Below are 25,764 nucleotides of genomic sequence, written 5' to 3' on the forward strand. Positions count from 1 at the left end.
TTTAAGATACTGTTAACGCCCTAATAACCAGCGATGATGGCGGGACGCTGGATGTGTGAGAATTGTCTCACGCTCAGCGATGGACGGCGACTTGGGGAGCATCACCACGTGTAACCAGGTCCCCCTGGGTCGGCTCGGGCACCTTACGGACCTCCGGAGGCACCACGGAGAGAGAACTCGCAGGGAGAGGGCCCCGCTGTGCCAGTTAACCTTGGTGAACTCACCTGCCGCTGGACACGGGTCTAGGGCCTGGAGATCTGTCTGGAAGCAAACTCACACCCACCGTCACATCACGCTGGAGGACTGTGCTCCACTTCATGCACTTCAAGCTCACAGCCACTAAATGTCTGGAGCACCACGTAAAGAGTCCAGCGAGCTGAGAAATACAAAGACAAGAGTCACTTGTCCTTCGATTTAAACACTTCCTGCTTCAGAGTCATGAAACTAGACGCGGAAAGGACCCTTGAGGTCCTGAGGACCCTGCCTGTGCCAGTGCTGTCCTGACCGCTCACACGGCCTTACTGTCCCCATGCTCGTCCCGGTTTGCAGCCCCCTGCCCCCTCCCCGCCGGCGCGACATGTTCCTCGGACACGGCGCGGGCTGCCCACCGCCTCTGCTGCCTGCACGGCGTCCTTGTCGGCTTCACCCCATCCCCCTATCCTCCCCGTTTGTGCTGCCAAGATAAGAGCCCATATTTCAGGCTCACGGTATCCCGCTTCTGAGCGGGACCGGCTCTCTGGGGGAGCAGCCTGCCCGAGGGTCTCCACTCGGTGAGTAGGCCAAAGACCCACGTCACCTCAGGGTGGGAGTGTGTCTCCCCCCCACCCCCATTTCGTTGCCGGAGCAACTGAACTCAGGCAGAGTGGGGAGAGCCTTGCATTTTCACCCGAATGTGGTTGTCTTGGAAACCGGACCCGGGAGCCTGAGGCTCAGGACCCCGCGCACCTGGCAGTGATACACGGCACCTGCTGTCTTCCGCCCGCCCCGCTCCGCTTGCCCCGGCTTCATGGTCCTCACCAGAGAGACGGTGGGTGTTTGGTCTCTGTGCTCTTTCTGGGGCCAGGAAAAATGACATCCGCTCACGCTTACTTCCCTCAGCCTGTAGCTGTTAATTACCGGCTGTGCACAGACACGAGTAAGTCCCACCTTCCGAGTTTATCGTCTAGGGCCGCGTGTGTCCTCGCCCCACTGCAGAGGCCATGGGGCCTGATGGGCGGCCCTAGGAAAGTAAGGATCTTGCTGGGGTCACGTCCCGGGGAAGCAGTGCCTCTCGCTTAGGGGTATTGAAAGCAAATCTGGGCGTCTTGAGACCGTGTCCTTGCTGACACATTTGATGCGTTTCCTAAGCTCTCAGAACCTCGCCTCTCCATGTTTTCTGTCCTTTCTGTCTAGAGCTCCCTGGTGCCCCGTCCAACCTGGTCATTTCCAACATCAGCCCCCGCTCAGCCACACTTCAGTTCCGCCCCGGCTACGACGGGAAGACGTCCATCTCCAGGTGGATCGTAGAGGGACAGGTACGCGCTCGCGGAAGCGGACGGAGGGCTTTCCAGAGAGCCACACGGGGGCCTGCGTGTGGCGGTGGGAGACTCTGAAGAATGACCGGTCAGTAGCGCGGTGACCCTCGGGACAGCGGTTGGGGAGGTGGTCGTGTTTGCAGGACAAGAGACTGGAGACGACAGGCTGCTGGCGGCAGGATGTGGACGGACACGGGAGATAGGGACGTGAGCCTGCGGGCCACGGAAGGAGTGATTGCCAGTGCTCACATTCAAGTTTTGGCTCCAAATAAGTACCCAATTGGATAGCATCCTTGATTTATTTCTTTTTAATTCCATGTAACAATTAGCCACCAAATGTACGCGTGCGTGAATACGTGCCGTGAGGACAGCATGCTTGTCCCAGGCAGTAAAACGAAAAGGAGGGGTTTCTGTCTTGGGAGAAAGACGCTCAGGGTGCTGGGAAAGGAACGTGCACATCGCAGTGGAGGACCCAGCAGGGAGGCCTGAGGGCAGGTCACACGGGGTCCCGGAGACGGGGGTAGTGCCACACAGGCCACGATTCCATGTCCCAGCAAGAACAGGAGGTAAAAAGCTAAAGAGACAAGTGATGGGAACAGCAACGTCTCCGGACCGTTCTTGTCTGCAGGAAAGTCCCAGCGACACTCATAGCTGTGCTTCTGCCCTCTTGCGAGATAAGTCACTCCTGCAAATTGGCCGTCGATCAGGGAACAGATTCTATTCAGATCCTCAAAGCTTTCACTAAGCAACTATTTCCGAAAACCTCTGCAGGATTCTGGAAGCCCAAACCTGCTCGTTGGGACTCGTCGATAAATGAGACCACAACAATTATTTCCTTAGGAAAAAAAGCCCCCCCCCCCACGTCAAGTTGAAAATAGCAGGTCCCCAGTGAAGGGGAATCAAGATGATGAAAGCGAACTTTAAAACACGCAGAAGAAATTATGGGAGAAAATCACTCTATCTCATGAAAACCAATTCTAGGTCTCAAGGTCCCTCAGAAATAGCTGGGCAAGGCCTGCGGGAGCACGTGGTGCCCTCTGTATCACTGCCCACGGGAGGGCTGCACCCCAGGATGCCACGGATGCAGGTCTCCCAGCTTTAGGCCTGCGCGTGAGGCTCGGCGGGGCCACAGGGATGTGGTGGCTCACCGGACGGAGGCTTCGCTTCATGCCTCTGGGCCAGCGGGGATCACAGTGCTCTGTCCATATTCTGTCTACCAGAATTCAGTCGCATGGCTCCAGTTTAACGTGAGGGGGTCTGGGACGGCTCTCAGTGTGCCCGAGAGGAGGAAACGATGTGGTGGACACAGAGCAGTTTCTCTGCCACAGGACATTTGCTCAGTACTGCTGTCCCACGACCACATCTTTAATTTTATCATAAAAAATTTTAAACATACCGGAGAGGAAAGACGGTAACACAGTGAACTCCCATATACCCATGACCTAGACTCATCTGTTCTATTACCTAGATTCATCTAGTCCCCCTCTTTATTGTTGCTGAGCTGTTTTTTTTTTTTTAATACTTTTATGTCATAAAATGCAGCTATGAAAAATAATGGTAAAGATTACGTTTGTTGACTTACTGACATAGAAAGGTGTTCCCGTACATATTATTAAATGCAAACGAGCAGATCAAAGGTAGTAGGAGTTGTATTATGTGAAGTCATTTATGCAGAATTATGTGGTCATGTTTGTGTATGGAATGGTAATGTTCGCAGCTAATCTGGTTAGGCAGTTTGACTTCTTTATATACCCATAGATACACGTATACGTAATTACACACACACACACACACATCTATCCATTATCATCACTCCCCCCCCCAGTTTCATTGGGATGTAATTAGCATATGTCACTGTCTGAGTTTAAGGTGTACAATGTGCTGATTTGATTCAGCCACAGCGTTTTAAAGCAAGCTCAGACCACACACCGTTTCCCCACCAGATTTCTAGCACATGTCTCTAAAGTGTAGGTGCGTGTAACTATTATGTGGATGAATTTCATGAACATGATGTTGAGCAAAGGAAGCCAGACTTGTGTTTCGAGTGTATACTGTTTGATTCCACATATGTAAAGTTCCAGAACAAGAAGAAGTACTTTTTGGGATTGGAATCCCGGCTCCCCTTGGAGTCTTACAGTTCCATTGGGGGACAGCAGGGCTGGAGCCCCCATAATGCTGCTGGTGTTGCTCGGTCTGGAGTTGGGCTCCATACACGTGTGTTCATCTTGTGTGTGCGCCCGTGCTTGGTGCACTTGTGTGCATGTCTGTATTTCCTTTGATAAAAACTTTACATTAAAATGTGGATACTTGCGCCTGGGTGGCTCAGTCAGTTAAGCATCCGATTCTTGATTTTTGGCTCAGGTCATGATCTCACGGTCATGAGATCGAGCCCCACATTGGGCTCTTTGCTGACAGCATGGAGCCTGCTTGGGATTCTCTCTCTCCCTCTCTCTCTGCCAGGAGCTCTTGCAAGCTTATTCGCGCGCGCTCTCTCTCTCTCTCTCTCAAAATAAATAAATAAACTTAAAAAAATAAAGCCTTTATAAAAATAAAAGTAAAACATAGGTACTTTCAGTATTATAATTCAGTTATCACACCTGATAAGGTTAATTAAAAATTCCTCATTATCATCTAATAATCAGTCCACGTTCAAATTTCCCAAGAATATCTTTTTACTATGGTTTTGATGAAAAACAAGATCCACACAGACTTGACAGTATGCATTAGGTTGTCATGACTCTTAAATTGTTTAAAGAAATTTCTTAATAGTTTTATCAGGGTTTAATTGGCATACAATAAACTGGATATTTCTAGACCGTACCGTTTGGTAAGTTTTGACTTAGTTGTACGTATTCTTCTGAATACGAAACCCTCACTGTGGTCAAGTTGATGAGCAAACCCATGACCCCTAGAGGTTTCTGTGCGCCCTTTATGACCCCCGGCACTCTTCCCCCTCCCCCCTGCACATCCCCAGCAAGGGTGAGTCTGCCTTCTGTCTCTGTAGGTTTGGACCCTTCATCTAGAGCCCTCCTGTGGTACCATGCCAGTGCCTCGTGGACGAGTCCCAGGCAGCTGTCACCTAGGTGTCCCACGCTGGAGGGACACGCTTCACCTCCCTGTGCTGTCACTTGTTCCTTGGCCCCATGTCTCCTGCACACTGGAAGTTCACCCCAAAACCCTGGCCAGCGTATCCTCGGGGATGCATTCCAACACCCCCAATGGACCCCTGGAACCGGGGCAGTGCCAACCCCTGTATATGTTGTGTTTTTCCCTAGATGTACATACTTACAATGAAGTCTGATTTATAAATTAGGTGCAGTCAGACACGAACAACAGTAACAGTAAAATAGAACAATTATAACAATTCATTGAAGGAAAAGTCATGTGAATGTGGACTGTCTCCCAAAACACTTGACCGCACCAACCCACCTCCCCCCGCCCCCCCACCACCACTCTGGGTGGTCACAGGAGGTGTAAGATGCCCCAGGACCGGATGGAAGCAGGAATGACGGTGTCTGTGACGTGTGTCAGTCAGGGGGAGGGTCACCCGCCTCTGGACCAGGCGAAACCGTGGACGAGGGCAGACTGCTGTGGATTCCCCCTTGTGCGGCCGGTCACCTCACATGGCAGCCGGGACACACAGTGGCCCCCGTCCCGCCCTCGGGGACACCAGACTGACGGGCAGCCTGTCCCTGTGCTTGTGCGTCCCTGTCAGCCTCCTAGTTAGCAGTCTCAGCCGTCGAGGGTCTGCCCTGAAATCAGTATTCCCTTAAGATCTTTAGCGGTTTTCTCTCATCTGAAAAGAAGCACGACCCTTGTCCGTCCCTCAGGCAGGTCTGTCACCCTGAATGCAGGATAAGTGCCGAGTCCTCTTCCTGAACCCAGTCTCAGTAAGGGACTGGTCCCCCGCTTACTCCCAGTGTGAAACACATCTTTCTCCCTCGTCCCTCCTTTCCTCTTCCCCCTCCCCCTCGCTCCTCCCGTCTTCCCTCTTTCCTCCTCCCTTCCTTCTCCCTCCCTCCCCCCTCCTTTCTCCTCCCTCTCTACTCCCCCTCCCCTCTTTCCCACTCCTCCTCCCTCCTTCCCTCCACCCTCCTTCCTCCTCCCTCCCCTTTCCTCCCTCCTTCCCTTCCTCCCTTCCTTCCCCCTGCTGTCACTTTTCCTGAATTATCAATATGAAAGCATAATTTTTAAAACTGTATTCCGTGCGCTTTCAGTCGCCTTCAGCCCTTATTCTTCTTGAACCTAAACTTGACGCATCTTGGCCAGTGGGCAGCCCTTCCTGTTCTGAGCTTCCTCACCTGGAGATCCCAGTCCTTGATGGTATTGTACAGCAGGATGTCCCGGGATCGTCCTGTGCCTTCCTTACGCACAGCTCCAGCTCAGGTGGAGTCATCCCTACCTGGTTTCCTTTAGGGTCAGATGGCGTTTATAGACGAGAGTCTGGGCACCGAGGGTGGGAGAGGGGTGCTCATTGCCTCCAGCTGGGCATTCTGGGTCTTTTCAGGGTACAGAGAAAGGAAGCATTATGAGTTCATACTGGTATTTCCACTTCAAATGTAAGATTGCTTTAACTTTGAATTTACACTTGAAATAGCTTTCTTATAAAATTGTTTTTAGAAAAATTAGCATCATTACTTACTTTCTTTATCCTACTATTGTATAAAGAGTTTCAAAAATAGAATTTCAACAGTACAACTCCCAATAAGAGTCCCGAATGCAGTTGAAGTATTTGTCCTTGGACTGGATTATGCTACAACAGATTACAGTCAAAATCCTGAATTCTAAGTTATTTTCTCTGTTTGGTCGAGTCATCAACTTAATACAAAACTAGGTTCACTCATTTCAAGGTCTGGTTTGGCTTTGTTCTTTTTGCTTCAATATTTTCTTTAAATTTTCTTTAAAAATCATTTTCTAAAAAATCTGCTAACACACTGTAAGTTCGATTTTATTTTTGAACGTGTGTAACTCATTTGCAAGAGCTCAGAGTCAAAACCATAAAAAAGGTATATTCGGAGAAATTTACGTTCCTCTTTCTGTCCCCCCAAAACCCCATATTAGGTTTTCGGTTTATCCTTTTCTGTTTTCCACAACATAAGCAGCTACACGCGTTTGTGCCCCACCCTCTTACTCCGAACGCAGCAGGCTGCACGCCGCTCTGTCCCCCTAACAGCAGGTCCGGGAGGCCACGTGCACCGTCGGGCCTTGGCGCAGACGCAGCTGTCCCCGGTGCCGGTGTGCCAGCGCTGGCTGACTCCGCCGGCGGGGCCCTCCCTTTTCTGCCCTAAGCGATGACCAAAACCCACGCGCTCTGTCACGGTTCCGTGGGCCAGAGGTCCAGTGTGGGTTTCCTGTGCTAAAATCAGCATGTCGGCAAGGCTCCGTCCCTGTCCAGAGGCTCCGGAGGAGGATCCGTGTCCTTCCGGTTCAGGGGTTGTCAGAATCCACCTCCTCGTGGTCCTAGAACCCAGCTGACCGTCACCACCCCCGGCTTCCAGCGGCCACCGTGTTCCTGGGCCCGAGGCCCCCCTTCCTGCACCTTCCCAGCCAACCGTGACCAGTCCAGGCTCTCTCGTTCCTCGACTCCTCCTCCTCCTCCTCCTCCTCCTCCCATCTCCTGACTGTGACCACCCTCCTGTCCCCCTCTGCCACTTGTAAGTCCTCGGGTGAATAGACTAGACCCATTCAGATAATCCAGGATAATCTCCCTATTTCAAGGTTCTTAACCTTAATCACATCCGCAGAGTCCCTTTCACCCGGTCAGGTAACATACGCACAGGTCCCAGGAATGACGGTGTGGGATTCCCCGGGGTGGGGGTGTTATTCTGCACTAAGGTGGTCTTCAGCCTTTTGCACAACCATCTTGAATTTTGGGGGTGGATTCCTGGGAGCAGACTTACTACATCAGACAGTGACTGTCTGTGTAAATTTTCTGGACATTAGCAAATCGCCACATTTTGTTGGGACATTTTGTACTCCCATCAGCTGTGTATGTAAATTTTCACCATGCCAAAAAAAAAAAAAAGAAAAGAAAAGAAAAGAAAAAAGAAAAAACCGCGTCTAATTTATCAATCATTTTTTGCATGCTTTTGCGTTGTCAGTCAGAGAAGGGTCTTCCCCACCCTCTGGTGATAAAGGAACTCACCTCACTTTCTGCCGCCACTGTCCGACTTGCTCTTTCGCGTTTAGCTCCCCAAGCGCTTGGAATTTGTCCTTACGTGTGGAGTGAGGTATGAATCCATTTTTATAATTTTGCAAATAACTCTGTGATTATCTCAAAGCCGTTTAATAAAAAGTGCCCGTGATTTTTTTTTTTTCCTCCTCCTGATTTGTAATATTAAATTCCCATATGCGCTTGGGTTCATTTCTGAACTTTTTATTCTCTTAATCTAGCTACTCATGCAGTAATCCCACATTCTTTAATTATAGAGGCTTTAAAATGCGTTTTCGTATCTGATAAGGTCTTCCTGACCCCCGCCACTGCACACGCACCGCTTGACTTGTTTCGGATCTTCCTGGCTACTCTTGTCGATGGTGAGTCCTCCGTCCAGGAGCATGATACGTCTTTCCATTTGTTTAAATCTACTTTTCTCGGCTGTGTTCTCCTTGGCAAAAGCCCTGGGCTCTCTATTCCTACCTTCGCTCTGCTCTGAAAAAGGCAGGAAAATCGAGGGCAGTGAGTGCACCTGAAAACGGCGGTGGAAAGAGTATGGGCTTTGCATCAGGCAGACCTGACGCCCCCCTTTTCCTCACCCTCTCTCCCTGCTCTGTGATCCTGGACGTATTTCTTAAGTTCTTTGTGAGCCTTAATCTCATCTGTGAAATGAGGACAGTAGTACTATTCACAAGATCGCCCTGAGGATTAATTAATGTGTGTGTAATTTTAATTACATTTTTTGACATTCTGCTGGCCTGTAGAATCACAATTGATTTTTGAATATTTTTCTTCTTTTAATGACTGGCTCTAAGCCACCAGTCTGCCTTATGGCCAGAAACTTTTGAGAATTCTCTTCTTACTTTATTAATTCTATTCCGGTTTTCTACAGAGAAGTCCTATCATCTGTTCAAAGCGACAGCTTTGTTTCTTCTTTAGAAATCTTTATCTCCTTCATTTCTCTTTTTTTTGTTTCTTTTAATGTACTTAATCTATTGTCTTGATGCGGGGGAGGGGAGCTCCTCCCGTAGTGTATTGAACTGGAGCAGTGATAGAACAACGTTTATATTATTACTACCTTTCAAGAAATTCTGTTAAGGTGTTATCAATTACGACGTGAAAACATTTACGGTTGGTCAGTCATCCCTTTTTATAGCTAGCTGTATTGCATTGAGACCGTTCTGTTCTAAACCTGGTTTGCTAGGAGTTGATTCCTGGTACTTTAGGATTTTAAAAAATCATTAAGAAGTTTATTTTTATCAAAATATTATTTTGCATCTGTTGAGTCATTTGAGGTTTTTCCTCTGTCGTCTGTCGGTAACAATGTGTGCTGATAGTCTAATGTTCAACCATCCCAGCGTTGGGATAAACACGACTTGATCACGGTGGCTCTTCCGTTTGGTTTAGTCCGGAGCCAGGATTTTTTGTATTCTTGTTCTTAAGTGAACCTGGCCTTTTCTGGTGGTTGGTTTGGCTTTTAAGATCAATAGTTTATTTTCTCCACAGTTTTCACAAAGACTGGATTGCCCTTCAGGGATGTGAGAGGCAGGGCTGCTGACTCTGAACTTGGGCGTAGACCAGAGCCTCAGGGGCGTCTTCCCAAGGCCCTCTTGGTTTCCCAGTCCTGGCTGAGCCTTAGCGAGTGGAGTGTGGGGTGGGGAGGGGATTGCTGTGTGGGTGATAAATTCCCGGGTGGAGTGGTGGATTAAAAACTACAGGGACCGCAGGGACCACCGCAGGGACCCTGGGCGCTGGGCTCCAAAGGGGACACGGTGATTCGTCCTCTCTATGTCTCCTCCCAGGGCAGCATGGTCTGGGCAGGCTCTGTGTCTTTCCGCAGGGGTCGTGCTCCCCCAGGTCAGTCTGAGAGCATCCCATGTGGCGAAGGTGGACTCCCCGGGTGTGCGCCCTGGGCTGCTGTGCTCCTCGCTGGCTCGGTTTGTAGCTGTCGGTTAAAAGCTTTAGCTGGAGTTCGAGATTGCCCTGAAGTTCGTATTTGCCATTCGCCTCGAAAGTATTGCAGCACTACTAAAAAATTGTAAGAGTACCACAGAGAGCTCCCTTCACTCGGAGACCCCATACAAGTTCAGTCCGTTGTCCCAACATGTCCTCGGTGGGAACGGATCCAGCCCAGGATGACACTCTGCCCCCGGCTGTCACACAGTCTCCAGTCTCCCTCAACCTGGGTTAGTTCCTCAGCCAGTCCTTGATGTTCATGACCTTAGCAGTGTCAAAGGTTGCAGGCCATTCATTTCCTACAATACCCCTCAATTCGAGTTTGTAAATTTCTTTAGGATTAGAGTCAGGTTATCCATTTTTGGTCAGATAGTCGCAGAAGTGGTGCTGGGTTCTTCCCGCTGCGTCCTGTTGGGTTTAATAAGACATTGATAGGCCCCATGACTGGTGGAGTTAATTTAGCTCACACGATTAAAATGGGGTCTGCCGGCTTTCTCCACGGTAGAGCCGCTTTCCTCCTCTTCACAGTGAGTAAGTGTTCTGTGTGGAGGTATTTAGAGATTCTGTGAAAATCTCATTCCCCTTCCTGCTCATACCCACCGGTTTTGTCATCCACTGAAATTTCTTGCCTGAATTAACTAGTACAATGAAGGCACCAAATAGTGACTTTTCTAATTCAGTAATTTCTTCTCCATTTATTGATTGGACTTTTTACTGTAGGAGACAGTTTTTCTCTCCTCATTTATTTATTAATTCAGTTGTTTACATCAGAATGGATTCATGGATTCCTACTTTACTTAACAGATTGTAATCTGCTGTCGTTGCTAACGTTGGTCGGTGCCCCGGCTCTCCCGCGCCGGCGGGGGCAGGCCCTCCCACCTGGTTTTCATGTTCTCCCCATAAGCCCCTGCCGCTCGAAGTACACCCTTGCTTTTTGGCAAAACTAGGTGTTCTAGGTTCATCGTACTATTTCCTCTTTGTTTTCAGCCCTTTCTCCAAGGAACCTTGGGGCCTTTCAGTGGAGAGTGGTATTTAGAAACCAAGATCTGGGCACCACGTGGGCTCACTGCCACTGGGTGTCACTGTGTCCCGGCCTCCTCAGTGCCCAGAGCTAGGAAATGCACATGCTCAGGTGCACACACACCTACACCTCAGTCTGTTTCTGCGTCTGTCTGTATATGCCGAAAATCACTAGTTCCCACCATCACCTCCAAATACAGTTTAGAGCCCCCTGTGTATTCAGGCCGCCCCTTTCCACATGGACACTAGCCCTTCTTTGGCTCCCACTAACTTCAGTTATTTACTGATTTGCCAAATCCCCCTAGATGTGGGCCTTCCTCCCAACGGAGTCGGCTGCCAGCTGCCTGGATGTAGGTCCTGACCCCCCTCCCCCCCCACCAGCTGCCTTTAAAATTGTAACATGCAAATGTAAGTTATCAAAATCTAAAGTTAGCCATTATCTCCGTCTCCCTCCAGGTGGTACAGGGTTCTAAAATCCCTTCACTCTGAGCCAGTTGTACTTGTTATTATGTCCAGCATTTCACGTCCACCATGTTTTTCTGTATCCCTAAAGGCTGTAATTATTATGAGTATCTCCTCCCACAGACAGCACTTGCTTAGATTTTGCGATGGGTTTGGCCACAGCTACATGTCACATTGACATGGGCCTCAAGATACGTCCCTTGCTCCCCGAGCGCTTGGCCAGGCATCTAAGAAGACAGCTTTTGTGCCGTATCCAGCCCTGCTCTGGCTTTGGGGGTGGGAGGCTAACCTTAAAGGTTATCTAGTCTGCCATACTGCTAGAACGGGAAGTTCCTGACAAATATTCTCTCTAAGGTGTCTTAAAATTAACTCAGCAAGCCTAACAATTCTGGTAGTGGTACAGATGGTTGAAACTTGAAAACCAAAAGAGAATTTTTTCCCCCTAAAGTGCATTATCTGAACTGCTTGTGTTTCAGTGTTCCTAAACTATAAACATTCATCTGTATAAAGAAACCTTGTTCCGAACCCCAGAAGGTAAAGATTAAAGACTTTTCCTGGGCTTCTTAGGACAGAAGACAAGCGATGAGCATTTTACCGCTCTGTGCGCTGGGAGCCCCACATCGCTTCCGTCACAGAGCCGGCGTGCCCTTCTCTAGTGACCACTTGGCCACGTGAAGAAGATGCCCTTTTCCTCAAACACCTGGATTGACTCCGTCAACAGACCGCTACCAAGCTTTATGTCATACTAATCCAGTTTGGGCTGAACGCATTGGACTGGTTCCAAACATACACTGAGTTATCCCAAGAAAATTTCATAATGGTGCGGCAAAGGTTAGCATGAATATCCTTTTTTTTTTTTTTTTTTTTTTTGGCCAAACCAATCCTACTTTTATTTGCGACCCGTTCCTACTAACCTCGGAGGCATATAGCAGAGGGTGTGCCTTGAAAAGTGAACCGATGAGCATCTCCTTAAATGCCTTGGCAGGCACTTCACCGCTAGGCCAGGGTCCAGTTTTCTGGGAGCTCCAGGCAGAACATACTCCACTCCACCCACATCACCTGCTAACACTCGCACAGCCCCCCCAGGGGAAGAGCAGGTCTGCAGCCCCTCCTCTCGCTCTCAGGGCCAGGACTCTGGCCACGAGATCTTTCCAGAAACCCCATCCTGATCCTCTCCTCGTGCCACCCTGGGCATTCACCACCTTTCACGGATCACCTCCGACTCACCCCCCAGGAAAGGCCATGGACAAGTTTGCCAAGAATACGTGGTGCCCAGATGAAATGGTCGGTGACCTGAGGACAAATGGCACAGGCTTGGGGGTCAGAGAGCCTGGACCTTGAATCCTAGCTCTACCCATCCCAGTCGGTGGCTGCAGGCAGGCCACCCAGCGCTGGCTCTTTGTCTGTAAAACAGATATTCCTACCCATCTTGAGGTGTTGCTAGAGAATTTGAACGCTTTGTCATACTTACTTCTCTAAGACACACGTGCCTCTGCTCTCTAGGCAAGAGGCACTTTACAAATGAAACCTCTTCCGGGTACCTGCCAGCCTGCAGGCGTGTCCCTGACCTGTGCCCCTGACTTTCGTCTGTACTGCCCGCCCATGTGGTGTTCCCTCCATGAAGCCTCGCTTCAGCTGGCCCAGCTGCTTCTGCGAAAACATCTCGGTGGGTTCCCTAGGCCAGCCAGGCTCCAACTTTCCTAAACTCAGAACAACAGGGCCCTTGAGACTATAGCTGGAATAGGAGAAGGCTTCTGGAACATTCTTCACCTAATTCTCTTTGGACGGATGCACGCTGAGCCCAGGCTTTCTATGCTGTGAGACTCCAGCATCCCCTCTCACAGCTGCTCTGTGCCTGGCGGGGGGCCTGAGTTCAGAGAGGAAAGAGACGCAGGAACACTGGGTCCAGTGAGAAGTCGGCCACTCAACGACATACCACACGGGAAGCAGGGGGCGAGTTCCTAGGGGGCCCCGGGTGCCGGCAGAACATGGGAAGGAGAGACTTCACCGGTTCAGGCGGTGGCAGAGGCCCGGGAAGGAGATGGCGTCTGCACCCTGACTCGAGGAACCAGGAAGGTGGGTCGTGGCAGGCGACGGCCGAGCGGCCTTCCAGGTGTGAGGATTTGGGTCTTACCAAACACTTTGTGGCAGGAGAGCATCGTTTTCTTCCCTTTGACCCACTTCTCAATCATACGGTCTTTGCAGAAAAGTTTCCTTTAGATTCTGACTGCTTTTAAAGCGCACCGGGAGGCTCGTATTACTTGGCGTTATCTTCAGTGAATTATGGGATAAAAGATCCTCGGAGCAATGCATTGAAGGGCCTCGTGATAAGCTGATGCTCAGATGTGGGTTCAAGTTGTAGAAAGCAGCTCTATAGGTATTTCTCGTTCGGTAATGCTTTGCTTAATTAGTAACCTTTGACTATAGAGCGAGCAAAACACCTCTTCCCCTGTTTCTATGGCGCGCGTAGAAGGGGAAAATGCAAATGTTCTATGTTCTCATTTGCCGCTCCGTTCCTGCTTGCCTTCTCGGCACCCCTGCCGACCCCTGCCGTCTGCAGCCATTTGCTGTGCTCTAATAGCCAAAATAACATCTAGTCTTCTCAAAAGGTTGCTTCGAGCAGGTCCCCTGTACTGAAGATGCTGGTGGTACAGATAAAGCTGTTTCCATCCCGAAAACGGGGAGGGGAGAAGAGCCCACTTAGTGCTTATTCGTGCATAATAGTACCATTTTCTTAAAAGGAACTGTTGTAGAGCGTGTTACGGGCTAATAAAATAAAGCACACGCCTGCCGACTGCGGTCTCCCGGTAACTAAAGAGTAGCGGAGACGGAACAGGTGGGGCGTCAGGGATGCCCCAGGTGGCCCTGGTGTCCACGGCAGTGGCATGTGGAGAGACGTCCCTGGAAGAATCTCAGGTGCCAAGCGACGTTCTCTGCTTCCCGGGGCACTTCCTGCCGAGGGACTGGATCTCGGGCTGGCGAGGGGATGGCCAGGCTTCGTTTTCTTTCCCGTCGGCTGGCGGGCTCACCTGTGAGCGCGGCTCCCCGGGCGAGCACATCCCAGCCTGCCGAGCCACGGCCTCTCTCAGCGAATCTCTGCCAGCGGCGAGCTGCAGGGAAAATGTCCAGGTGGACGAGTGCGTCGACTTTCTCTTAAGCCGATGCCCGCGAAGCCCCGGTGTTTCCCTTCGTGCCCACGCTGCCCGGGGCTTTAGGCCAAGCATGACCTGAGAATTCTGGGACCGTAGCTCTTCTCCACTCCCTTCAGCTGGATGTGCCTCCCGTCTGCACCTTTGGCCACTCCTTGTGGTCGAGTCCTTGCCACGCCCGTGCTCTGCCGAACCGTAGCCTCTGGGGAAGATACAGCCCTGCCTCTGACAAATAGGAGAGAGACTGATGTCCAGCCGTGCAGGGGAAGCAGACGGCTGCAGGCCTCAGAGGAGGCTGAGGTTTTTAAAAAGTTTTTTAATGATTATTTATTTTTGAGAGAGAGAGAGAGAGAGAGAGAGCATGAGCAGGGGAGGGGCAGAGAGAGAGAGGGAGACACAGAATCGGAAGCAGGCTCCAGGCTCTGAGCTGTCAGCAAGAGGCCAACGCGGGGCTCAAACCCATGAACCACGAGATTATGACATAGGCCGAAGTCAGATGTTTAACCAACTGAGCCACCCAGGCGCCTGAAGGAGGCTGAATTTATGAAGACGTTGCATTTGAAAGTAGGAGTTGTGTACTATTTTCAGCGTCTTCTTCCCTTTAAGAGCCCACCCGAATGTTAAAGAGCAAACCTGGAAATATGGAGGCTGAGAGGGATACTAGGATTTTGCAATAAAATACTTAGAGCTGCAGCTTTGCCCTTGACCTTTTTAGGATGGGCAGGACGGGTAAGGACCTGTGGGGTCCGTATGGCCGGAGGCCAGACCAGGAAGGGACAGGCCGACTGGCAGAGCACAGCACCAAAGCAGGAGCGTAGGCGCATCGGTGACAAGCCAGGCTCCAGGCTGATGGGCGTAGGGGAGTCCGCAGCGTTGGCTGGCGGCCGACTGTGGTCACCGGCACCCTGCTGCATGGTGGGAGTAGCAGTGCATTGAAAGCATGGCACTCACACTTATTAAGCGCTTAATAAATGGAAGCACATAATCAAAATAATCAAGGCAAACGTTTGAGGGAAGACTGCGTTCCTGGGGAGGCCCGTGGCGAGGATGCAGGGCCACACCCGGAAACACCTGGAAAGTCAGGCAGGCCCAGGCCAGAGTGGGCCTGGGGCCCAGGCGAGCTCAGGGAGGGAGGTACTCCGTGCCCAGAGAACCGAGGAGGGCTGAGTCCCCTGTGACGTGGGGCCTGCAGTCGGGAAAAGGCCCGAGCTCCTGGCGCTGGCAGGCAGCCCGGGCTCGAGCGCCCAGAGGGTCAGCTGGGGGTCAAGCCGCCGGTACTTAGAACTCACTCACGAGCAACCTAAATCCACGCTTGAAAAATGTTAAGTCCGACAATCCCTGGCCTCCTTTCCCTGGTATAAATTATGCCACGAACGGCAACGGGGCTCCCCCGCCAGCCCTCGGTGGCTCCCAGCCTCCCCCGGCCTGAAGGGCACGGGCCACCTGAGTGCACAGAGGGACTGCCTATTCCGCACCCATCATCCAACGCAGCCGGGATACCGGGCTCCAAGTCCTAACCAGGGAGGTGAGTCAGACAGGCCAAGAGGGCCCAGAGCCTCTCCCCCTGTTCCGTTCCCACAGAAAGGTTCTTGGTTTGTTACGTGGTCACAGGGTCCCCAGAGACCAAACGTAAGCTCGGCGAGACCAGGCACCTTGTCTGTCCTGTTGTGGCTGCTCACCTGGGACCCAGGCAGGCTGGCTGCGTGGGGGGAGGGTGCCCGGAAAGCCTGCGGGGGCAGGTCACCGCACAAGCGCCTACTCGTGGGCAGAGCCTCCGTGTTCTCGCGGCGTTTCCTGTCCTTACCTAACCATCCACCTGGCTCCTGTCACCTCTTCCAGCGTGTCCCGTCTGCAGCAGGGTCACAGGCCAGACGTTTTTTGCCTCATCACTCGGAGATCTGCAGGTGGGGACTTGTAATCACTAATTATATCTCCCCCTTCCCTCATTAGGGATGGAGGTTAGAGCCGTTTGTGGCCCTTCTCAGGCGTATCTGTCAGCAGCTCGGCTGTAATAAACTCTGACTAGTTGAATTTCTTTCTCATAATAGGAAGAAAAAGAGTGACATTAGTTCTAAATTGTCTGTAGAGTATGCAAAGGAGGGCTGTCACCAGTTCTAATGGCTCCTTCAACAATGACGCGGTCACCTGCGTAATGTGCCAAGATGGGCTCCTCTTTGTTCCGGGACAACGTGTCTGGCTCAGCGTTGAGGCACAGCCGTGCTAGGTGACTGCGACGTCACTCGCGGATATTTCAAAGTGTTTATTGTTTGCTTGGTTGTGCCTGATGACACCCTGACAATGACTTTGCTCCCTTATTTCTTGACCAGCCTGGGAAATCCATACAAGATGAACGGCTTGAACCAGCCTTCTTGTTCATTAGTCTATCGGATCCTTTTAGGTCCTATTACGGGACTTTTAAAAATACCACAGAGCAGCACATATCATGGCATCAGTGACGGTGCAGGTAGGGACCTAGGGAAATGTTTTATCATGTCATTTTCCGGAAAGAGTGGTCAACACGTATAGAAATCACAACAGTGAAACCAAATTAAGTTTTACGAGGGTAATATTTTTCTACTCATCTTGAGGACCGTTCTAAACCTTTCGTCCTAATTCTCCTGTTGGATTTTTAGGTTCACCCGTGTTCCATTTTTTTAGGCACCAGGTTTTATATTTGTGTCATTCAGTCACCCGTTCATCCAGCAGACATTTATGAAGCACCTCCTGTTTTACAGGTTTCCAGTCTGGTGCCCAACTCCAAGTTACAAAGACTTCCAGAACCTCACAGCCCGGGGTGGGGGTGGGGGCATGGGCGGGACGGCGGGCATATAATCTGGTTCACGCGGATGAGACCTGCTGTTAAGAGAGAGCCCGAAAGCAAATGGGGGCCTGGCCTGAACAGCCGAGGAGGGCTCCGCGGAGGCGAGGTTGGCGCTGGGCGCTGCAGGGTGAGAAGGGCGTTCTGAGCAGAGACAACAGCCGCGCAAAAGGCAGAGTTGGAAAATTACGTGTCACCTCTTGTTTTAAAATACAAACTTAGTTTTTATTCAGGTGTGGCGAGGCCACCAGGTCAGGAGATGACTTACTGAAAAAACAGTCTTTATTGACCGTTCCCAGAGGAGGAGGCACGGGATGCCACACGGGGCCACAGGGGGAAGCCCCAGGGCTGGTCAGGAGGCCAGGGGAGGTGGCGCTTGGGCGAGAGCCTTACTCTGGTTTCTGCGGGAAGGAGTGGGGAGGCGGGAGGGCAGGCTGAGGCCTGGCCAGCTTGAGTAATGCGAGAGGCTCCGGGGCATAGGTGCCTGGCCCTGGGTGATGAGGGCAGGGGGACGGTGGCCCAGAGCTCGGGAGCCCCCTGGAGGAGGGGATACAGTGTGGGCTATGGACCGAAAGCTGTGTCACAGGCGAGTTGTTTGCTCTCTCTAGGCCTCGGCTGCGTGCCTCCTGGGGCAGCCGCTCCAGGGTCCGCAGGGCCCCAGAGGTCAGGGGTCAGATGCAGAAACTGGAAGCGTGGCTGGTGCACCTGCGGGGGCGGCTGCAGGGCGGGGGTGTGCCCAGGCGCAGCGGGAGGGGGGAGGGCTGCGAGGGTTCCTGTGAAAGGCCTGGTGAGTTTCTGCAGTGAAAGCATCATGGGAAAGTGCACCTCCTGGTGTCCGAGAAGGGTGCCGCGGAGATGACTTAACGGGGGAGAGTCATTTCCGTCCTCACTTTACAGGCAAGGCTGAGGTCCCCGCATCACAAAGCAGGCGGCAGGTAGCAGGCCGGTTCTCACACCCCCGTGCCTTTCGTGACCTTCTCCATGCACGCCACTCGGAGAGTGGGGTCCCAAGTCCTCGCCGGCATTTCAGGATCTTGGGGAGTGGCACAGGGAGGTGTGGGTGTCCCGTTTGTCCGTGAGAGGGGTCGTATCTGATGGGAGAGAAGGGACAGATGCAGAGGAGGCCACCTGCACGGGCTGGGGAGAGACTGGGGGGGATGGCCCGGTCCCCAGGCTGCATACAACCGGCCCCCAGACCCCGGGCAGCCGAGCTCAGAACCCGGGCTCCAGAGCAGGGACTGTCCTGGGTGCACAGATGGCCTGCGGGAGAAGCCTCTTCATGGGAGGGGAAGGCTTCACGGGAAAACCGTCCCCAGAAGGCTCTTTCAGGTGGGGGCACATTTGGGGACTGTGTATAAAATGGGGGAACCCTGGGGGGGCCCACGGGAGGCAACACAGGGAGGACTGGGTGGGACGAGGCACGGACGAGGAGCAGGAGCAGGCGGCAGCAGGGATGACCTTGGAGCTCCCCCGCGCGGAGTGCCCCGTCACGGCCGCGGCATTTGGGGGCCTGTACTTGAGGGACATACCCAGGTGCGCTGCACAGGGTGACTGACGAGGAGCCAGCTCTTTCACCGAGAGGCAGGTCAGGGCCCCGCCAGATTGGGGGCTTTCCAGCCGCCGGTCAGGGATGCGACGCCCCAGGCCAGTGAGCACGCAGACCCTGCGCCCAGCCGTCGGCAGCCCCGAACCTTTGGTCTTAAGGCAGGGAGGCTCTTACGAGCAAGCACATTCTGCTGTGTTCAGTTCGCTGACTACACTACCTATCGGAGTAGTTCGAGCAACAGGTCAGGAGTTTCTACGCCAGGTCCCGTCCGTGGAGTCAAGCAGCCGTGAGAGGCTGCAGGGCGGCCTGCCTGCGAGCACCGGGCAGGGTGGGAGGGAGCGGGACGGGGAGCCGGGGTGGGGGCAGAACAGGCGCTGTCGCAGGAGGGTCAGGTCTGAGGCGCTAGCTCAGACGTGAGCAGAACTTAGAAACGTCCACCCGGTAGTCAGTACAAAGGCAGGCCACACACGGGGGTCTGAGCCACCCGAGCAGGGACACCGAACGCTAGGAGGAAGGAGACCGACGCCGAGGGAGGCCAAGGAGGAGGGCGGGACACACCTGCAGGGACACTGCATTTGGGTGTCACTGGGGGCAAAGGAGGAACCAGAGAAGACAAAGCTGGAAAGCCAGAGGGGGGGCAGGGGAACCCAGTGTCCTTGAGGCCGCACATGGTAGGAGACCCAGCGGTCACGTCACAGTCCTGCTTCTGCAGACGGAGGGAATGTTAAACAATTACAAAAGAATAAGTAACCAGCGGGCACAGCTGTGAACAGGAGGGAGGACTGGGGATCCCGGCTCGGGCTGTTGCAGAGCCTGAACCCTCCTCGGTCAAGTGCAGGTACGATGCCCCCCCAAGGACTCATCAGGGTTCCAGACGGACGGACGGCCTAAGCCCCTTCCTGGTCGTGCGCGACTGGCCAGCAGAGCCATGCGGAGATGCCCCGTCTGTCCCGCGTCCTCACCGGGGCGCTTCACTTGGCTGGGGCGCGGGGGACGCCGCTCAGAGCAAGAGGGGCCTTGGTAGCCGTGGAAGTTGCTGGACACGCAAGTTTTCCTGCTGACACCAGAGTTCCAGCCAGCAGGGTGCACTTGGCTTGGCAGAGTTCCCTGGAATGAATTCTTGAAGAGTCTTTTCCCTCTCTTAGCTGTGGGTGAAAGGAGAGTGTTCTCATGTCACCAAGCCCCCCCACCACCACCACCTCTCCCGGCACAGCCTCCCGTTCCTATGCGTCCTCTCCTTTGCCGGTACGTTTCAGAGGATGAGGTTAATGACCGTCCTGGGAGCAGCCATTCCTCTGGCCTCCAGGGCCTCAGCGGGGTGTTGGGGGTCCTGCCCGGGCAGGCTGGCTTCCGCTCGACTTCTCAGAGGCCCCGCTGGCTGCAGGCTGTCCTAGGGCAGACGGCTCCCGTTCTGATGGAAAACCCGAGTTGGCGAGGGCGGTGGGCTCTGGGACCCCCAGGCATTAAACGAGCACCTGTGTCCCAAGGAGCGCAGCCCCCCAGCCAGACAGGGAGGTGGACGAGCCAGTGAGAGCCCTCCAGGAGGAACGTGGCTTTTGGAAGGACAGCAGTTCCTTAATGGATCCTAACGACCACCCCCTGATGAGTGGTGTTTGAAATGTGTGGCATTTCTGCTTTTGTATTAAGTACTGTAAAGTGCTATTTGTTAGCTTTAAAAGAAGAAGGAGAAGAAGAAGAAGAAAACCGTCAAAATCCCAGCTTCCCGTGGAGCTCTGATTTGTTTCATCTTTAAAGAGCGCTGCCACACTGTATGTCCAGCACATCATTAGTGAACAGCTAGTTACTTCTAGAACACTCCGTCGTGATGGTTTTGAAATCTCACTAGAGAGCCGGAGGAGCCCAGCAAGTGTCAAAAGACTTCTGTTCCTCGCGAAAAAGAATTCTGGTCGCGTCAGATCAAAATGTAAACCCTTTATTATAGAAATTTAATCATTCCTCCTCCCCTGCTTCGGAGATCCGTAAGTAAAATTACATTTTCGGTAATAATTTGCTTGTGGAGCTCAGCGCAAGACAACCTCGTTTCAGTACTGATTTTGAAATCCTGCACATTTGTATATGAAGCCAACAGGTTGGGACGGCTCCTGAGGGTGACGCCCGGGGGGGCAGTGAGGGGTGAGACCCTGAACCTGACTGGGGGCTCTCATGCAGACAAAAGGGAAGACAAACATGGCAAGTCACCTCAGTAAGGAGGCAGAGGGGCACTGCCTGTCCTTTTGGTGAAGCGCTGGACCAGGGGTTGGCAAACTTTTCCTGTAAAGGGCCCGATAGTTAATCCTTTAGGCCTTCGGGCAGACAGTCTCCGCTGTAACTAAGCAGCTTTGCTCTGGCAGCATAGAAGCAGCCATTGGCAGGAACCAAACCACCGAGTGTGGTCGTGTCCCAATAAAACTTTATTGACAAAAACGGGAGGAGGTGGGCCGGATTTGGCCCTCGGGCCGTAGCGTGCTGGTCCCTGTCCTGGGGTCTGGTTTCATGAGCTTGCCTATGGCTCGTCTGTCTTCAGGACCGTGATTGTGTTTGTCTTACTATTTATGATTTGGCTCAGGCTCTGTGAAGTTAGATGTTCTAAGTTAGAACTTACAGAAGATTGAAAGTTCCACACCCAGAGGTTAGGGTTGCCGTGCTCTTGTAACCGGTTTTACTTCTAACTTTGCCATCTTGTGGCAAAACGTGTGTCCTCGTTGGTGGAGTCCTTGCGCTTTGACTCTGGTATTCTCTGAACCAGTTTCAGCACCTTGCTGGTTCCCTCACCAACAAGCAAAAGGAATCTTTGACCTGTACTGTGTATTCATAGGAGAGTCATGTTTTTAAAAGGATGTGACAGGCAGGAGGAACGCTGTATCTCAGGGACACAGAAGATGCCCTGAGAGGGCAGAATGAGTGGCGTGGGGGCAGGGGCGTTCCTGGATGCTTCCCAAAGGCCCGGATGCTCTGCAGCTTCTAGAGGAGCTCATGGGCTGCAAGGACAGGAGTGGGGAGGGGGCACACTTTCGAGGGCGGGAAGAGCCTTTGCAAGGAGCAGGTGTTTGCGACTAAGTGACGCCTCCGGGTAATGACAGACTGGCTTTGCAGGGAGAAGCGGCGGGCAGAGCCAAACGGAGCCACGCGGCGCCCACCTGGGCTCGCCGCTGATTTGGCACCCGTTCAAATCCAGGTTGTTTAAAAAGGAGACGGAGCATTCCTTGGGAAGGCAGGGAACTGTGACCTTGGGTGTCCCCATCCATTCATCCTAGCCCTACAGCCGGAGGCTCCCCTCCGCAAAACGGAAGCCCTGCACTCGACCCACAGTGACCTTCTCAGAAGGCGTGTTAGGCATGGCTGGGAACATGGCGGCAGGGCCTGGGAGCTCTCTCTGCACAGGCTCTCCAGTGTGGAGTGGCATTCTTTCCCAGGAACGCTAAGCGGGTGTCATCTTGCCGGCCCCTCACGTTTCCCAGCCGTGGGGCTAATGCAGCTGCGGGCCAGGGCCCCCGGGGGACCACGCCAGCCGGTTCCTCCACGCATCCACGGATGCCTTGTAGTGTTTCTCCAGTAGCGTATAAGGAGGCCTTGCCAGTTCCTCTCCCGTCTTCTCAATCATGTGAGCGGAACAGGCTAGAAACCCAGGGCAGGCGACCCCTGCTGACCCCGCTGAGGCCGTGTGCTGAGCCCCGGCAACCACAGTGGCTGCATGGCCAAGGGCACGCTCCGAGCCCCCGGTGCCCATTCAGGCCAGTGACGTCCACGGGGTCAGGGCAGTCACCGGGCCGGCAGATGAATGCTTTAGGCCAGTGAGGCAACCAGACAGATGGAATCCAAACACGCCAGACTTTGAGGCCAAAAGCCTGCCACCACCAAGCCCTGTCGTTTCTTAGCCCGGGGTATTTCTCTACACCAGGAGCTCAGACAAAGCAGCCATGGCTGGAGGGGTGGGGCTGGGGACACAGGGAGATAGGAGCAGGAAGGAGTGGCTTCGCGGAAGCACAGGGGCCCCCACGGTGGGGCCTGGGGATTTGGTCCATAAATGGCACTTGCCGTGCGTGTCCCCCCTCCATGCGCACAGACACGTCAGGACAACAGTGCTCCGGGCAGCACTCGTGCCCCGGTTCCTGGTGGTGGTGAGCGGGTGCCCACGGCCCACACCTGCCTCTGTCACTCGGTGCCCCGAGCGCCAGCCGCCCTGCTCCCCAGCACCCTCTGAGGCGTCTCCGTAGGGGCTCAAACAGGAGATAAAAGGTCTTGAACTGACTCTTCTAAAACCGAAGTCATCTCTTCCCTTTTTCCTTTCATCCTCCTTTCCCTTTTTCCCCCTAAACTTGTCTTACAAGAAATGGTACAAGTGCTACAGTTCAGTCACCCGAGGGTCCCTTTCACGGAGAGGAGCTCACCTGTCACCTCGGACTCAGAAACCACGACACCCTGCCGTGAGGCCCAGATCGAGGGGGTTCCTGACACTCAGTACAGTTCGGCTGAACTGTTAGCGTTTTGACTTTGAGGCGCGCCTACATCTTGTTAACGTCTAGAACGGTGCTGAGCAGACAGTGTGGTCCCCTCTACGTGGGGCAGAACCGCGGCAGACCCTCCAAGTCTGGGGCACAGCTGTGGTTTTCCTCCCGCCCTGTAGTTCATCTGCCAGCTCCCCTCCTTCACCCCCCAGATTCGTGCAGGGTCTGCCCCTGGCTGGACGCCGGGCCACGGGCAGGGCTCCTGAGTGGACATTGGTGCGCTCCCTGACACCACACGGCGGGGGCTCGCCTCCGTTTGCCCGGCAGCGTTGCACGGACCCAGGCCATGGTCAGTACTGGCCAGTCTTCCCCTTTGGGCCCCTTCCACATCACGGGCACAGTGGAGGAGGCCGGTGGCGGCCCTGGGCCCTGGGGGCACTTAGTGCTGTCTGTTTCTGCAGCAGCTCCTCCAACCCAGGTTAGCCTAGACCCTCCCTTCTCCAACACAGGCGTTCTGTGCACCATCCTCGATGTACGTCTGCTCTCTCCCTCTTTCACCTCTGTGTCTCTGCGGGCTCCGGTGGGGGCCCCAGTGCTGATGACTGGGGGAGACTAGCCTCCGCCGGCGCAAGGGTCCTGGAGGCTACCCACCTGTCCCCAGCTGTGCCGACTCCATCATCTTTTCCTGATTTCACTGCCCATTCGACTACCCTGCTGCTTTTCTGACTCCTGGGCCGTGCATCGACTCTGACCTCCAGATCTTTCTCCACCACACGTTTTTGACCAGTCATCCCACCTTTTATTTTAACATTTTTGATTTTTTAAACGGAGTTGAAATTCACGTAACATAAAGTTAACCGTGTCAAAGTACACAGTTCACACGTTAGTGCGTTCACGATGTTGCTCAACACCCGGTCCCGGAACGTTCTCATCACCGCGAGAGGAAGTCCTGTACCCGTGAAGCAGTCACTCACCCTTCCCTCCTTGCGGCCCCTGGCACCCACCGATCTGCTTCCTGACTCTGGATTTACCTATTCTGGGAACTGCGTGAAATGCAGTCGTACAATATGTGGCCTTTGGGGTCTGGCTTCGTTCACTTACCATCACGTTTTCGAGGTTCACCCACCTTGTAGGTTGTAGGTTCCTTTCTACAGCTGCACAGTCCACAGTGTGGGCGCACTGTAGGTGTTGATCCGCGCGTCCGCCCATGGGCCCCTGTGTGGCCTTCCCCTGTGGCCAGAGCTGCCGTGAACACGTGCACCCGTGTACCTGCTAGAGGACCAGCTTCCGGGCGTCCCCCTGGGAGCAGAACTGCTGGCCCATATGGTCGTCCTCTGTTTAACTTCTCGAGGAACGGCCAGACTCTTTCCGTGCTTTCAACATGGGGTGTTTAGAGCTTCGAGTCTGCATTTAGCTTTCTGGAGGAAGCGGGCCTGTCGGCACTGTGTCCGCTCAGGCTCCTCCTCGCCCTCCTGGACCGCCCTCCGGTTTTCCGAGATTTCGGGTTCTTGTGCCGTCCCCCAGCCCCCTGGCCACTTGCAAGCTTAACGAGCACATTTCTGCTCATTTGTGTCGTTTGACACCTTTATGAAGTGTTAAAAGCGCAGGGCCCTGGAATGACCCACCTCGGCACGGCACGTTTGGCCTGAAACTCCCTCTGTGCTCCAGCCTTCCCTCCACGTGTGTCCGCTGGGTCCCCCAGAGCCACACAGCCTGCACAAGGCCGAGTGTGCCTGACACAGGGATGTGGAGTCAGGGCTCTCCTCGCTGGTGTAAGGTCATGGTGTCTCTTGACTTGGCCTGCTGGTCTGGCTCCCGGGCAGTGGCCAGTCCTTCTCTGCGAAAGGTTCTTTGAAGAAGCGCCAGTTCTTTGAAAAGTGTGTGTTTGGGACAGAAGTGGGCGGAGACTCCGTCCCCCCGGTCATCGTATGGTGGAAATGGCTTTGGACCCAAAGTGAGGACACGCGGCCACGTGGGGTCACGTGGGATCCTGGCCAGGTCTTGTCTCTGGGCCTGTCTCTGCATCCTCACCTGTTAAGCAGGAGGGAGGACGGGATGGTGTGAGGTTCGTGACGTTTGTCCCCAGAGACTTCAGCCTCAGGCCCCGCCCTCTGGGTCCTGACCCTGGCAGGACCTTGGACTTGGCAGGAGCCTTATCTCCAAGGCTTAGACCGAAGGTGTGTGCAAGATTCAACTAACCTGCCCATGTGCGGGACACGGGGTGGGTCTACCCAGCGCGACTCGCACCAGGCAGTTGCACACGGTGTAAATGGCAGCATCCGCTTTGCGGCTCCTCCATCCCCTCTCACGATCTTCTCTCCCACAGGTTGGAGCCATCGGAGAGGAGGAGGAGTGGGTCAGCCTCTACGAGGAGGAGAATGAGCCTGATGCCCAGACGCTGGAGATCCCAAACCTCACACCCTACACTCATTACAGGTGAGAACCTCGGGTGCTAGACCGCCACAGGAGGAGGGCTGGCAAGGCCAGCGGGTGGCTTCAGCCCGCAAGACCAAAACCCAGCTCTGTGTATGTGACCGAGGCATTTCTCAGCAGCGGTAACAGTCCGTGTTAACCTGAATTCATGTTACATGAATCCTCAGGAGGATTCCAAGAGAGGGTATATCCCCGAGGCCAGATTAGCAGCTCTCCTTCCTTCAACACCAGCTGCGATGGCTCACTCTTATGTTAGGCTTAATACCA

The 25,764-nt window shown here is 53.6% G+C and overlaps 1 protein-coding gene across 1 annotated transcript in view; it reads left to right on the forward strand.

Annotated features, from left to right (window-relative positions):
- Positions 1–25,764, forward strand: part of SDK1 (sidekick cell adhesion molecule 1) — a 157,952-nt gene that overhangs the window by 19,023 nt on the left and 113,165 nt on the right. Inside the window, exons 6-7 of the mRNA XM_047089469.1 lie at positions 1,393–1,514; positions 25,391–25,500. Of these exons, the coding sequence (XP_046945425.1) occupies positions 1,393–1,514; positions 25,391–25,500 (232 nt within the window). The remainder of the gene's footprint in view (positions 1–1,392; positions 1,515–25,390; positions 25,501–25,764) is intronic.

This window comes from Lynx rufus, unplaced genomic scaffold, assembly GCF_022079265.1.
Source record: "Lynx rufus isolate CCGP_SWC_20201006 ecotype Redwood Valley unplaced genomic scaffold, mLynRuf1.p SCAF_27, whole genome shotgun sequence".
NCBI classification, from domain to species: Eukaryota; Metazoa; Chordata; class Mammalia; order Carnivora; family Felidae; genus Lynx; species Lynx rufus.